At 48.7% G+C, this 15,399-nt stretch overlaps 1 protein-coding gene across 1 annotated transcript; it reads right to left on the bottom strand.

The window, feature by feature from the left end:
- Positions 1-303: 303 nt before the first annotated feature.
- On the bottom strand, positions 304-14,271 carry LOC135390518 (pancreatic triacylglycerol lipase-like). The gene is made up of 10 exons (XM_064620212.1): positions 14,187-14,271; positions 11,003-11,280; positions 9,714-9,860; positions 6,517-6,625; positions 6,328-6,453; positions 3,441-3,560; positions 2,577-2,843; positions 1,185-1,299; positions 936-1,103; positions 304-871 (listed from the first exon to the last, which is right to left on the bottom strand). Exons 1-10 carry the CDS (start codon positions 14,269-14,271, stop codon positions 304-306), a joined length of 1,983 nt encoding a protein of 660 aa, XP_064476282.1.
- Positions 14,272-15,399: the final 1,128 nt, after the last annotated feature.

The following is a 15,399-nucleotide window of genomic DNA, read 5'->3' as shown; positions in this document are numbered from 1 at the left end:
TAGATCAAAAAAGTGTACATAAAAAAGTGATCGACACGAAGGAAAAGATACACGTCCTAGAATTTCTGCCTGATATCTGGTAAGTACTGATACTGAAGCCTCAGTTCTGGAACCTATCTTTGCATCTCACGAGCAGAGCGCACGACCTATACTGTATCGTGCCTGTCCAACAGTTCGTTTTATCAGAAGAAGACAAAGAAAAAGATTTCGTTTATCACGCACGGTGATGATCCTACGTGATAAGGGACGAATACAAAGAAACACGAATATTAGAAAGTTTTGCTAGTAATGCATTTTAATGCGTTACTCGCGTACAGGGCTCGAGCTGGAAGGGGTTTCGTCTGATGTTGAGGTGGTAACGTCTGACAACACTGTGCTGGTCTGCGACACTTCTGCTACCCGTAAGGTTGTAGGGTCCGCATCTGGCGCGGTGGTCACCTCCGGTATTGTTACGGCGCCAACGGAAGGGGTCTCGTCTGATGCTGAGGTGGTAACGTCTGACAACACTGTACTGGTCTGCGACACTTCTGCTACCCGTAAGGTTGTAGGGTCCGCATCTGGCGCGGTGGTCGTCTTCGGTATTGTTACGGCGTTAACGGAGGGGGTTTCGTCTGATGTGGAGGTGGTAACGTCTGACAACACTGTGCTCGTCTGCGACACTTCTGCTACCCGTAAGGTTGTCGCGTCCGCATCTGGCGCGGTGGTCGTCTCCGGTATTGTTACGGCGTCACCGGCATCCCCTACGGTACCGGTACCGCTACCGGTCGACGCGGTTGGAGTATTGTCACTGCACAGTTCCAAGTTCATCTCTTGATTCGCCAACAGTTGTCCCTCGTCTGGGCATAGCTTCACCGTCAACGCTTCCTTGGTTCTGCGAAAAAGAACGTAGAGTACGATGAACTTGTTGCGCAAACGAATACCTTCCATGAGCTTACTCTGACGTGGAAAGAACGTTCATGTAGAACACTCGAACGGACGATACTGAGAGCTCATCCGTGTCCTGTTTGGTTTTCAACAGAAGGGCTCCTGCCACTATGGGGCCAATGTGTGATCCTGTGGTTGCCATGTATGTCAGCTCATCTTGAGAGTTGAACTGTTCTTCACTGACAGTGCATGAAATAAAAAAATAAAAATAAAATCAACGACCAGTGCACGTAAGTCGAGCTATAGGTATAGAAGCCTACCGTTTAGAAAGGTCCAAGTCTGCCACTTCATCCTCTCCGTAAAGAGTGAGCTGTAGCTTTCCGTCGACAGTCGATGACATGTCACCCAGGACAACCACGACGTGGTAGTGGGGCACTGGAAGACAGGGCGCACGACATCTTGGCTTTCTCATTAAATGAAGTCCTTTCCACGTTGAATTATGCAGGCTTACGACAAACGAGTGGCGTTTTTCACGTTGTCGATTTCGCGGTAGAATTAAAATTGGAGGTCATTGTGCTCGCAACGTTTAAGAAAGATGGCGGGTGCAAATTCCAGTCATATTATAACAGCAAAAGACAACACTTTACATAAAGAAAATGGAATGAAACTACTAAAGAAGTTGCGTTCATCATGTGAGGAAAAACGTGCAAACCATCAGACGTGCTAACCTAACCCTACCCTACCCTACCCTACACTACCTTACCCTACCCTACCCTACAATAAACTTTGTACATTGGATAGTTCCACTACAAGTTATCCAGCGATGTCCCTCGATCATTATCGAACATTTTTCGAATAACTTGCGCGGGAAAAAATAGGAAAATTCTTTCACAAAAATGCGTTGTCATTCAAAAAGAATCCAAAATTATTTTGAAGTACGTGATATATGTAAGGTATGCGACAGGACGGCGTCGTCGGAACCAACCCGAGCCTTTCGTGCGTGTCAGGATGAGGTGATTTCCTGCAGACGACTACGGAAAAGCAGACGACAATTGCGTCGTCTGCTTTCGATACAGGTGAGAGACAACAAGTATCAGGAAGGAAACATAGGGACACGACGCAAAGCGATGCCGCCATTGACACTTCTGCGTTACATATCCTCGTCACCCTAGAACCACGACCTACTAGATTATAACGACCACGTCACAATCAGAAAACCCTATGAGGAGCCTGTCCGCACGATCCGCCAGGGGCGCTACTGATCGGCATAACACGATTGGACGATGGAAATTTGAATTCTGAACGCGCAGAAGCGTGTGTACGACTACCGTAGCAGACGACAGCGATAGCCCCTATGAAAACGCGTAAAATGATGATGATAATCAACCTCAGAATGAAACATCTGTGGAACGTCCACCGCTCGTACAGAAATACTAAGGTAAGCTGAAGTACAAAGTATTGTAGAAGTTGAGGAAGCAATAACTGGGACGATCAGAAGCGCCACCGCTACCTTCCAAAAATGCGGCGCATAGAAGGGGTGCGCCTGACATGGTCGTTATAATCTAGTAGGTCGTGCTTAGAACACGTTAGAGCAACAACAGATAAATTGATTATGATTCTTGGGGAAATTCGTCAACCCAAGCCAGACTTCTGACGCGCATATCGCCGCAGAAGACACGCGTTACTGCAAAGTACTTGGCAGGCATACATACAACAATATGGCTCTTTCTCGTTAGTCTTGAAGTACAGTCTTAAGGGTTTGCCTCCATTGGTTCTAGGTGAGCCAAGGCCGAACACAGCGCAGTGGGACCCGTCTGGCCCGCAGTCAGCGCAGCGACCTTCCAGAAATTCATCGTAGCTGTCGCAAGCGTAGCCCACGTGCAGGCATCGTTGGGGACCGTCTCGTTTTTCAGCCGCCACGGCGTCAGCATAGAGGAACATGGCCCTGTCATGCGAGCAGACAAAGACGTCCCGCGCGGCTGCAAGTGGAGGAGGTTCGTTGAACACGAGACATTCTTATGTGGACACCGGGGGTAAATATAAATGTTCAAGCATAAAACGGATATATACGTAGTAGATGGTTGATAAAAAAAAAAAAAAAAAAACTCGATGAAAGTCACTGAAAAGGTTAGCCAGCTGTAGGGCGCGAACCCCCATCTTCAGGATTATCGGTCCAGGGCTCTACCAATTGAGATAAGCTAACACACCTTCCCAGCGACTTCCAGGGGGTGCGTCATCTGAAGGGACAAACCACTCACTCTCTCTCTCTCACTGATCCTCCTTTCACTCTTACATTTTTGCTCATTCATACACACATTCATACGACGGGATCGACGCATCAGTTCGCATCAACATCAGCCCAAGCAGCACAATGTACTGAAAGTCGAGTGTAATGGGGTGGACGGTATGTGTCTTATCAACGTTCTTTAGTTTCACGGTACTGTTCAAGGCCTTCCACCTACCCGTCCACCCCCATTGCACTCGACTTTCAGTACATTGTGCTGCCTGGGAGTTCTCTCAGCTTAAAATTATTTTTCATCGCGGATTCTGATTGCGTCGCAGTAACGTAGCCTAACCTTGAAAGGCGCCGTGTTTTATCCTGGCACCCTTGAAAGTCATGGTGCGGCAGCCAGGCTGGAACAGGCCACCGTTTGGGTAAAAGTCGATGTGTCCAATCGGATCCATCATGCCCAAACCTGCGACGAAGGATCACGCAAATGACGCGGTCTGGGATTGCTGGGAAGCAAGCAAGCAAGCATCTATAGCTGGGCAGCCACTAGTAGCGAGCATTTCTATGTATTTGAAATCGTCTGCAGTGATTGGTTGAAAGGACGACATCGCGACTTTCTATGTCCGTTTCGAGGACTGGGTACCCGGGTTCGAATCCCGGTGCCAGCTGTTCTGTCTGGGTTTTTTTCCTGTGTCTTCCTCAGACGCTTTCAGACACATGTCGGCACAGTTCCCTTAGAAGTCGGCCCAGGACGCACATTCCCCCAGGGCGTGAGTCGTGACGTCGCCCACCTTTGTGAGGCCGACAACGGCGAGCCCTTTCACCATCACCGTCACGACCACCACCGCCACCTATGTCCGTTTCCAGTAATGAGGCAGAGGAGGCATCGGGCAGGACGTCCTTTAGTCCAGGAAAGCGATAGCCGCGTAGAGCACTGCACGGGCCTAATTTTCAGGCCCAGGCCCGGCTGCTACGGCCCGCACCCGGCCCGGGCCCGACGTCTTTTATAGATTTTCAGCCCGGTCCCGGTCCAGCCCGTACCCGATTGTTTCCATGCTCAGGCCCGGTCCCAGCCCGCCTCTGCTCTATGTGCTCTCGAGACCCGGAGGCGTCTTTAGATTTACTAAAGAGCGCAGGAAAAGGACGCAGCTAATTGGTAGAGAGCGAGGAGGTACACTCTGCCTGCAAGCCGCTCTGTGCATGGTGTTGGCTTGCTTGGGTGGTGACCGCCTTGATCAGCGTCTCACGGAGAGGGCGGTGTCGTGTGCAGTCGTAGTACGCGGCTGCTCCTCTCTGGATTTGGTGAAGCGAAGGACGCTCCTTCTGTTGCCCAAATCATCGCCCAACTCCTTTCGTCATGTCGGCAAACATCTCAGCGCGCCCGCCACAGCAATCGTCCCCAAATGTGTGTGAGTACACGTGTGAAATCCAGAGCCATTACACGAAATAAGCGTGATCACATATAAAAAAGTGATAGTTCTCAGATGAGAACGCCATGATATCCCATACCAATGGAAAAAAAAAAGTGACAAGAAAATTCAGCTGTCCAGTCTCGTGTAATACGTTCGCGTAGGTACATGCCCGACTATGGCCGGCGTTGTCAAGCCCGTACCCGGCCCTGGCCCGGCGGCTGAAGCCCGAGCCAGGCCCGCATAAAAAACGCCTAAGCCCGGCCCGGCCCGCGGGCCGGGCTTTCGGGTAAGCCTAGGCCCGTGCAGTGCTCTACCGCGCACATCTCAGTGACGTCATTGCAAGGTGAGCTCTAATTGGACATAGGACGTCCCTCTGACAAAAACACGCCGTCGTGGTGTGAAATAACCGCTCTGGCCTCACGGCAAGCATCTATGGTGGTGATGCTGCTGGTGAAAGGGGTCGCCGTTGTCGGCCTCACGTAGGTGGGCAACGTCACGACTGACGGGGAATGTGCGTCCTGGGCCGACTTCTAAGGGAACTGTGCCGACATGTCTGTAAGCGTCTGAGGAAACAAGGCCTGTCATTAAGAGTCATCCAATCACGACACGCTTCTGGTGGCCGTAGCTTTGGAGGCGAACCGCCATTAGCCGCATGACCAGCTACTCGAGGCCACATAAAGTATGTGTTTCAAATGGTCTGCGTAGAACGCAGCCTTTCCATGTGAGGCAAGAGCAGCCTTTCTGCAGCGTTGTCTGCGTTGTCTGGCCGGTTGACGTCACGTGACACGTGCAACCTCATTGGACCTATCTGTGCTGCATGTAACTGTGCTGGACCTATCTGTGTTGCTGTAGGGTCACGGAGAGACCTCGACCTCTCTCATTCCCCTAGAAATGTAAGAAATTCCAGCTAACCGGAAAGGAAATGATCAGGGAAGTGCCTCAGGACAAGAGACGCCGATATTTCGGACAGAGACTGTTCTTCTCACGGGCACCGTCCTCTTCATTCGCAAGCTGTTTAAATGGTTAGGAATGACGTATATATTGATATTTTAATGTCACCATGGACACAATTTTGGCAGCATTAAACTATACATACTAGAAAACGGGTTCAGATTTACACACGACAGATGTGATGAAGAGTCATACTGCATATGCAAATTCAATGCTACTCACCCATTCGGCATCAACGAGTCACAAGACATTCAAGAAACACTTAACAGATAAAACTCCTCCAGAACTTCCATTGTTTATTTCTCTGCTCTTTCTCTTATGTCAACGCTGTTACTCTTTGCATTTCATTCATCTATTGCGTGGACATGATTTCGATTATAAACACTAAAAAGAAAAAGAAAAAATGGACTCGCATACTTCGGAAACCTCTCTCACATAAGCACTAACCTTCCTATATTTCTAAGCGGCTTTTTGTTTACATTTACCTAATCCACACCATCACCCCCACAAAGCGACTTAAGGACCCATGTTGTTCGCCTTATAGTTTTAGAACACACACACACTCCTCTAGTCTCCTATTGGGCCTCCCAGACAATGTAGTGCGTAAAAATAAATACATAAAATAAGTAAAAGCCTAGTCGGATTTTTCCCATTCACGCATGCTATTGGCCTATGTCCATGAACTCTTCAACGCGTCATTCCTAACCCTTTATATACCATGCCAGTGATGAGGATTGTGCCCAGAAGGAGGACATATAGTCTCTGCTGGTAATATTGTCGGTTGCTGACCCACAGCGGGAGTAGATTATTCGGGGGTAAAAAAAAAATGTACGTACGGTATATGTCATCCATTCCTACCGGTATACGCACCTGTATTGATGGTTGGCAACCACTTTCTGCCGTCAGAATGAATACCTTCCACAAAAAGTGCGTCCGTATCGTCGATGCGGATGTTTGCAGAGAGTCCTTCAAAAAACGGATCTGCGGGATCCAATGCTATAAAAGACAAACATGGAGCTGACTGTTTTCCGTAGCTTATCGACTCTATAGGGGATATACCCGTAATCCTGCCCAATGTGTTTAGACGCTCTCCAGCATAGCCAGCAATGTGGGATCCAAGACTGTGTCCAATGATGTGGACGCTCTCTGGTTTTATCTCAAATACATCCTGGGGATATACGTAGGACACAAAGTTATAGAACGTATGTAAGACACAGAGCTCTAAAGTATCGGAGGAGTAAACAAGTTCACAGTATTTTCACGTACAAGGATCGTTCAGGGTTGACAGAGACTTTCGCTCGAGAAATATCGGTGAGTAAATTCAGGGGAGAAAGCGCCATCCTTCTCGGGTCAGTTGCACGTGCAGCAGCGGCAGCTATCATGGCGCTGAGCAGTGTGTCTGTATCACGCACGACTTACTAGATTATAGCGACCATGTCATAATCGGCAAGCCCAATGAGGAGCCCGTCCGCAGGATCCGCTAGGGGCGCTACTCATCGGCCCGCGAGGTCTGCATCATGATTGGACGATGGAAATTTGAATTTTGAACGCGCAGAAGCGGACGCACGATTACCGTAGCAGACGACAGCAACAGTTCCTATGAAAACGCGTAGAATGATGATGATAATCAACTTTAGAAGGAAGCATCTCTCGTGGGACATCCACTGCCTGTACAAGAATACTAAGGTAAGGTAAAGTACAGAGTACTGTAGAAATTGAGGAAGCAATATCCGGGCCGATGAGTAGCGCCACCGCTAGCCTTCAAGTGCGGCGCTGGGAAGGGGTCCGTATGATATGGTCGCTATAATCTAGTAGGTCGTGGTGCGTATAGGGGACGTGCGCTTCACCAGGTGGCGCGCCGGAGACCGTGGCGACAGCGCCACAAGTGGAATAATTTAAACCCTCCGGTCGCTCTCTGCATCCCCTTTTCCTCACTTCACTCCAGTGCTATTCAGGTAAAATTAGATAAGGGAAGCAAACGAAATGCGGACGATTCTTCCGCACAAAACACGGCCGCTGCACGTTCAACAGCGTTCGTTTGCAGGAGCTACACGACCGCTCATGTGGCGCCCTCTTTCTCGGCTCCGAGGCTTTGCTGCACGGTCCCCATAGCTGTGGAACAGCGATGCATAATCAAGTCCCTTGTGAAGGGTAGAGTCACTAAATATGCTACGCTTCAGAGTATCGACACTGAGTTCCAAGAGCGAGCATGCGCCATTTTGTTCCCGCGCCACGGTATAGCCACGCGCACCCCAGGCGCATTTTAGCGGACGATGCCATCTATCGTGAGCGGGTGAAATGTACTTTTCTCTTGCAAGCAGCCTAAGCAGCTCATCAAGGCTGACGGCCTTGAGCTCACCTTGACATCCTCGGGATGCTCTGGTGGACAATACATGGATTATCGCGCAACAATATATCATACACGCTTCTCTACTGGAGTGGTGGGGAAACAAGATGGCGCTCCTGCTCTCCTTTGGACATCAGTGTCGATACTCTGAAGCGAAGCTTATTTAGTGACTCTAGTGAAGGAGAACTTCAATACCAATTGATATTTTGCAAAGATTACAGGCACGGCATGGGGAACAAATTAACGTGTGAAGGGGAAGAGTGTAACGGATGGTGCAGATAGTTTGGTGAAGGACTGGATATGGTGATGAATGAACCACATGGACACGCGTTCGTCCGACTGCAGTCACGCCAGTGAACATCGCAGGCTTTGAGCGAGTCAGGTCCCCCAAGGTCGCCATTTTCCCATGTATTTGTTCCTATCCCGACGCGTGCAATGCCGGAGGCCGCCCTTAGATACCCCATTGTTACCAGACGTTGGCTTGCGTGGATTGTAGCGCGCTAAAGATCCAGTTGACGCACAATCCAAGCCAGGCCAAGTCACCAAAGGAGAAATGGACGACTGCAGCGCCTGCGGCGCCTGGTACGACAGGTACGCTATGTGATGCACGCAGCCGTGCACTACATCCTTCCGATCGCTCAACACGCTTAAAAACGGACCAAAAAGTGAAACACGACAGAGAAAGTTGTTATACGCGTTTTATTTGGACATATAAAGACTAGATTCATTCGCAGAAACAACAAAAACATTTTGCCGCTAAACTTAGCGCGCTGAAGTGATCCGGAACGGCAACAGTGGGGTATCTAGTGGCGGCCTTCTTCGTTGCACGCTTTTCCGAGGTGAGTTTGGGGGACCTGGAGCGAGCCATCCTCGAGAACCGGCGAGTAAGAGTTCCAGACATTGCAGCCCAGCGTAATATTAGTGTCGGCAGTGTTCCGCAAAGTCTGTGCAAGATGAGTTCCCCCGACACCTGACTTGTGACCGGAAGGGAGCGGGCGTGGCAGTCTCTGAGCAGTTGCTGAACCGGTTTCAATCCGAGGGGGCGAATTTTTCGGGCATCACGTATGATGAAACTTAGATACTACATCATTTCACCTTAGAGACAAAAAGAGGCTGCATGGAATGGGACATGAGGCTTCCCCGCAGCCAACGAAAAGAAAGATGCAGCTGTCTGCTGGGAAGTCCATGGTACCTATCTTCTGGTACACGCGGGGTGCCATCCATGTGGGCTTCTTGAAGCAAAGGGGTCACGATTAATGTCCGGTACTGTTCCACGGTCATAATGCGAAACGCAGTGTGCAAATAGCCTGGGATGTTGTCCGAACAGGTAATTCTTCGTGACAATGCCCGAACGTGACAGGAGGAATTTGACGTCAGCAACCTTTGCCGAAATGCACTGGGAGGTTTTGCCCCATGTCCCTTACAGTCCAGGTTCAGCCACAAGCGACTACCATTTGCTTGGGCTTCTTAAAGAACACATTGAAGGAAAGACCTTCCGCACAGGTGAAGCCCTCCAAAAACATTTTCTGCAGTGGCTACGACAGCAGCTCACTTCTTTCTACGCCAAAGGCATCAAAGAGTTTCCAGAGCGATGGCAGCGGTGTCTATAGATGCGCACGGTGAACACTTTGAAAAGCCGACGTAGTTTGGCGCTTCCCGAAATTTTCGATTGCATTTAAAGGAATAAAGGTCCCGGTCAACCTTGAACGACACCTGAATTTTACTTAGCAGCATTATCATAATAAGAGGACGTGTGGCACGAACATCGACAATAATGGCATTCGAGACCTGAATGACATTAGACGATAATGTCATTTTCCGTGCCCCGTTGTGTGCCACACGGGGTTATCACTCCCTCTATCAGGGTCCCCCCCCCCCCCGTAAAGAAATCCCTTTCTCATTTACTTACTTGCAGTGTGGTAATAAGTTGCGCAATTTCATCTCCTACCACCCGAGTGTTTGCCGTTGCTTGAAGATAGCCCAGGATGCTCCCTTTAGACCAGTCAACGACTATAAAGTTGTAGGGCCCCGCTTCGAGGATTGCCTCTTTTACTGCCTATAAATATACGAATCTTGTCAGTAACCAACCTCACATGCGACGCAAATGGAACTATAGGAACACGCAGATAAATTATGAAGGTACAAACTATTTACGATTTCCTCCTTCTAAAAACATACCTGAGGGCTGTAAAATATAATAATACATTAATCTTGTCAATATGTGTAATCTACAACATCATATAGCTAGCTAAAAACACGTGAGCCTCTATATTGGAAGGTCCCAAGGCCCTGTTGAATTATTATTTACAGAGGGGAATTGATCTTGAATCCATGTCAGCTGTCGCACTACGGGCCATGTTTGGTGGTTAATGATGTCTTCGTTTTTTCAATTTTCTGTGATGTATATATGTATATTTATTTCGTTTCCTCGTTTCATTGTAGTATTTTTTTTTCGCGCTTAAGGTTGACGATCACGGTTACTTTATATTGCTTGTTGTTGCTGCACTGAATGTGGGGGAAGCGCCCTCGTCAAACAGCATGATGCTGTTTCTTTTTGTTTTTGTTTTTCTTTTGACCACCCCCTAGTAACTCTTACACTCGCATTGCAATACAGTTAAATTGAAAAAAAAAAAAAAAAAAAACACAACGACTTTGAACGTAGAAGTAAGAGAATTGCATTAGTAAGAGATAGAGTCACTGAATAGGGAGCAGAGTAGCGACAACTGAGCCACGCCAGCGAGCGAGACCGCCATCTTGAGCCATGCGCGGCTACGTCGCCTAGCAATGGGACGCCAATCTCCCCCTTTCTCCGGTGGAGAACAATATGCGGTCGAGCCAGCTCGCAGCCGAGGAAACCGGTTTTGGATGGAGGTGACTCAACATGGACGGCGAGTTCTTGGAAGGAGAAACCACGTGACACGATCGGGCCCAATCGCGAACACCGAAAGGCGGCTCCGGGGTGGAAAAGGAAGACGATACTCTGTACCCCTATTGAGTGACTCCAGTAAGAGAATGCGAGCAAGATGGTGTAGATTCGAATAAGGCAGTATTTCCTCGAGTTTAAGAGAAGACACCCGTGTGCTTTCTGTTGTGCCTGCTCTCAAACTCGAAGAAATTTCATTGTATTCAGAGGCTAACTTGATGATGATGATGATGATGATGTTTGGGATGTTTCGTACACGGCAACAATGTGCTTACGGAAATGGCCAAATCTGGAGGCCTGTCTATTTGCATGTACCCATGCGCATAGAGCTTCGTTTCCGCTTTGGGGTCGAAGTGCACGCTTCGAATGTCTTCGGCCGAGGAATTCCAGAGGATCTGATCAGGTTTGTCCCTGTTCTCCCGCGTATAAAACAAGAACTTGGTCTTGATCTGTTGGCGGTCCCACGGAAGCACTTTGGCGAGGCGTCGTACGGTGCCGTAGAAGCCGCCCGTGTTTAGGCAGCCGAGTTCACCGTCGCATTTGCTCTTGGCGGCTGCAATGCAAACGTTTCAGGACTGTTTGGAACACATCGCACTAAGCGGGTTCGTTGACCCATTATGTGGCCGGGTTTACACTTTCCAACACTCTAGCCAGGTCACGTAGGCATGCGTCGCTTTTATCTCGGCAATGGGTCTATAAAGGACTGTTTGGCACACATCGCACTAAGCGGGTTCGTTGGCGCATTATGTGCTCGCGTCTACACTTTCCAACACTCTAGCCGGGTCAGGTAGGCATGCGTCGCTCTTATGTCGGCAATGGGTCTATAAAGCACTGTTTGGCACACATCGCACTAAGCGGGTTCGTTGGCGCATTATGTGCTTGGGTCTACACTTTCCAACACTCTAGCCGGGTCAGGTAGGCATGCGTCGCTCTTATGTCGGCAATGGGTCTATAAAGCACTGTTTGGCACACATCGCACTAAGCGGGTTCGTTGGCGCATTATGTGCTCGCGTCTACACTTTCCAACACTCTAGCTGGGTCAGGTAGGCATGCGTCGCTCTTATGTCGGCAATGGGTCTATAAAGCACTGTTTGGCACACATCGCACTAAGCGGGTTCGTTGGCGCATTATGTGCTCGCGTCTACACTTTCCAACACTCTAGCCGGGTCAGGTAGGCATGCGTCGCTCTTATGTCGGCAATGGGTCTATAAAGCACTGTTTGGCACACATCGCACTAAGCGGGTTCGTTTGCGCATTATGTGCTTGGGTCTACACTTTCCAACACTCTAGCCGGGTGAGGTAGGTATGCGTTGCTCTTATGTCGGCAATGGGTCTATAAAGCACTGTTTGGCACACATCGCACTAAGCGGGTTCGTTGGCGCATTATGTGCTCGCGTCTACACTTTCCAACACTCTAGCCGAGTCAGGTAGGCATGCGTCGCTCTTATGTTGGCAATGGGTCTATAAAGCACTGTTTGGCACACATCGCACTAAGTGGGTTCGTTGGCGCATTATGTGCTAGCGTCTACACTTTCAAACACTCTAGCCGGGTCAGGTAGGCATGCGTCGCTCTTATGTCGGCAATGGGTCTATAAAGGACTGTTTGGCACACATCGCACTAAGCGGGTTCGTTGGCGCATTATGTGCTTGGGTTCTACACTTTCCAGCACTCTAGCCGGGTCAGGTAAGCATGCGTCGCTCTTATCTCGGCAATGGGTCTATAAAGGACTATTTGGCACACATCGCACTTGACTACTCCTATACGCTGTAGCCCCATTGTCCAGCTTTCATTAACAGCCTCCGTGCTTGGTCTTCCACTTTGATGTCAATACACCTTCACTACCTGATAACAATACATCCACATCTCACTTGATGTTCTATACTTGATAGTTCTCCTCCATGATGACTATAGAGCGCGGATTTTCATGCAAATGCACGTTTTTTTTAGTTTCCTTTGTTGATATGGTTTCGTATGTGGACTACAAAAAATTGTTTTGGTCGTAGTTTGGGACTGATTAGAAACGTTCTATGGTGCATATAAACGCGTGTTTTGCACCTTATGGAAGATTTCGCATGAAAATACACGAATGGCGCATATTGTGCCATGAATTTCGCACGGCCATAGCCATGGCTTTCTTCTTTTTTGTCATGCATGTCTTTGCTGGTTTCGTGAAGGTTTTATGTCCTCTTCCGCGAACATCCCGGACGTACAACCCTTGCGGATCCACTGCGTGAAATACCGTAAAACCATCGAGCCCGTACAGGTTTTTCGCCAATCTCACGAAATGAAAAATTTACGAATTTTATAGGCAAGCACAAATCAATATTTGACACTTTGAAGAACATGAGACAATTGATGTTCTCAGGCTGGAATACATATATACTAGAAAGGACAAATGCATACAAAGCGTCAAATGCCTAAGAAATTAATGATGAAAGTTGGAAGTCACAGAAAAGATGGAAGTCACTTGAAACCTATACTGGAATCGCGAAGCGCACGATACTGTACTTCGCCAGCTGTTACAGTTACGAAGGTGAGGGATGGGATACGCTTAATATAAAAAAAGAGAGAGAGAGAGAGAAGAGGAAATGTCAGCCATGCCGATGCCGGCTTGCTATTCCAAAAAAAATGAAAAGGAAAGAAACAGAAAGTAAATATAATGATTAGAAGAGAAAGAAAACGGGCGAATGAAAGAAAAACAGTTAGTGCAGCACATGGCGCGAAAAAGCGGTCGCGAGGGCCGAATTTTGCAAGAAGCGGAGCAGGGCTGTGGTGACAGCCCACTGGGTATAGGCCGATGGACTGGGCCAAGGACTGTAGTCGTCCAAGTTGCATTCGTCGCCGACAGAGGGCTTGCCGTTGGGAAAGGTGCTGCTCGCAGTGCAGAAGATAATGAGGGATATCGGCCACCTCGCCACAGCTGGAACGTAAGGGGGAGCTGGACTGGCCCATTTTGTATAGCAGCAATGGAGTGCGGGCAACGTTGAGACGGAGGCGGTGCAGAAGCGATTCCTCGCGGCGTCTGCAGTGACACACAATGGAGAAGGCAGCCGAGGGGTCGATGGACTGCATGTGACTGTTGTATGAGGCAGCCTTAGATCTGAATCCTTGGGCACGCGCAGCACACCTTCGGCGAATAGCTTGGCGGCAAGCCGAAACTGTAAAGGACAAGGGGTGATGTGGCCGGATCGAGTGGCAGTGCGTCTTGCAGCCGCGTCTGGACGTGTTACCGGGCACCCATTGGATGGACAGAACATGACCGCATTGGCGCGGAGACTCAGACGATGGACGACGCACACGTTCAATCCCGTACACTTTGACGCTGGAGCTTATAACTAAGGATCGAGTACGACAGTGGGAAAGCACGAATGAATAGACGGCGTTATTTTACACACAATGATCCTTTCCACTAAAAATATTACTCTAGATACAGTGGATGTCACGGAATATGTACTCACATTTGCCTATTACTAGTCCATCGGTGGAAACGATTAATACGACTATAAGCAAAATGTCGTTCATAAAATAATCTTTCCGGGTCATGGAAGATCCGTTAGCGGAAGAGATTGAGATGATTCGCGTTTGTGAGAGCGTCGCCCATGGAGGTCTACATGAGCCTCTCTCGTAAATAAAGCTGAGCAAACATTGCTGCGCCGCGCATTGAGACCTCTGATGTGACAGGATTTCGATTTTCTCTCCCGTTATAGGTCTCTAACAGGCCAAGGTTACCAGGCGGGGCTTGGACAGAGTGCCCTTCACACGTTTTCCTTGTTTACCTATACTATATGACCGCCATCAGGCTTGATGCCCGACGCGTTTAATCGTACTGGACCGTTCATTCTTTCGAGGAAAAGGTGTTTTTCCGTTTGTTTCTTAGTAGACCCTCGATACCATGGCCTTCGAAGTACTCTATCTATACTGCGCTCTATCAGAATAAGATTCTAATGGAAAGTAGTTATTCTGAGGCTGGGTCGCGCACCCAGTCATTGGGTCCGGTAGGTCCACGTGCTGTCCATTCCACGTGATATCGTTTTCTCCGTATTGGAGAATTTATTTTGGCCAAGTTGGCACTGGCGAAGCAACTGTACTGCCGAGACACCGCACGACATTATAGGGCTTCACACTGGAGGTGTCGTGCCCTGACCGGATGAATGTAACAACCGTACACACTCGCACATGAGGGTACGATGTACCCAATCGGTGTGTTTAGCATGTACCACAACACACCATACGAGCAAAACAAGACTACGAGTCCCAAACAGCCAAATCCAAGGGAACATGGCGCTTGTCCCCCACTGTAAACTGAAAAACACCCTTATGGGTGCAAATGGCTTGTCCTATAACTGACACCTCTTTTTACACCATATGGTCTTAGAACACCCTTTTCAGAGGGTGTATTCTGTGTAAGACACCCTTTGAAAGGGTGCTTTTCCTTGAAAATGCTTTCTTTTGCACCCTTTAAACACCCTTCTAGGAGGGTGTAAGTTGTTAAACACCCTCCTAAAAGGGTGCAAAGGAAGGCATTTCCAAGGAAAAGCACCCTTTCAAAGGGTGTCTTACACAGAATACACCCTCTGAAAAGGGTGTTCTAAGGCCATATGGTGTAAAAAGATGTGTCAGTTATAGGACAAGCCATTTACACCCATAAGGGTGTTTTTCAGTTTACAGTGC

Source organism: Ornithodoros turicata, chromosome 4, assembly GCF_037126465.1.
Source record: "Ornithodoros turicata isolate Travis chromosome 4, ASM3712646v1, whole genome shotgun sequence".
NCBI lineage: Eukaryota > Metazoa > Arthropoda > Arachnida > Ixodida > Argasidae > Ornithodoros > Ornithodoros turicata.
The sequence above is the reverse complement of the archived record's forward strand: the minus strand, read 5'-3'. Positions and strand labels throughout refer to the sequence as shown.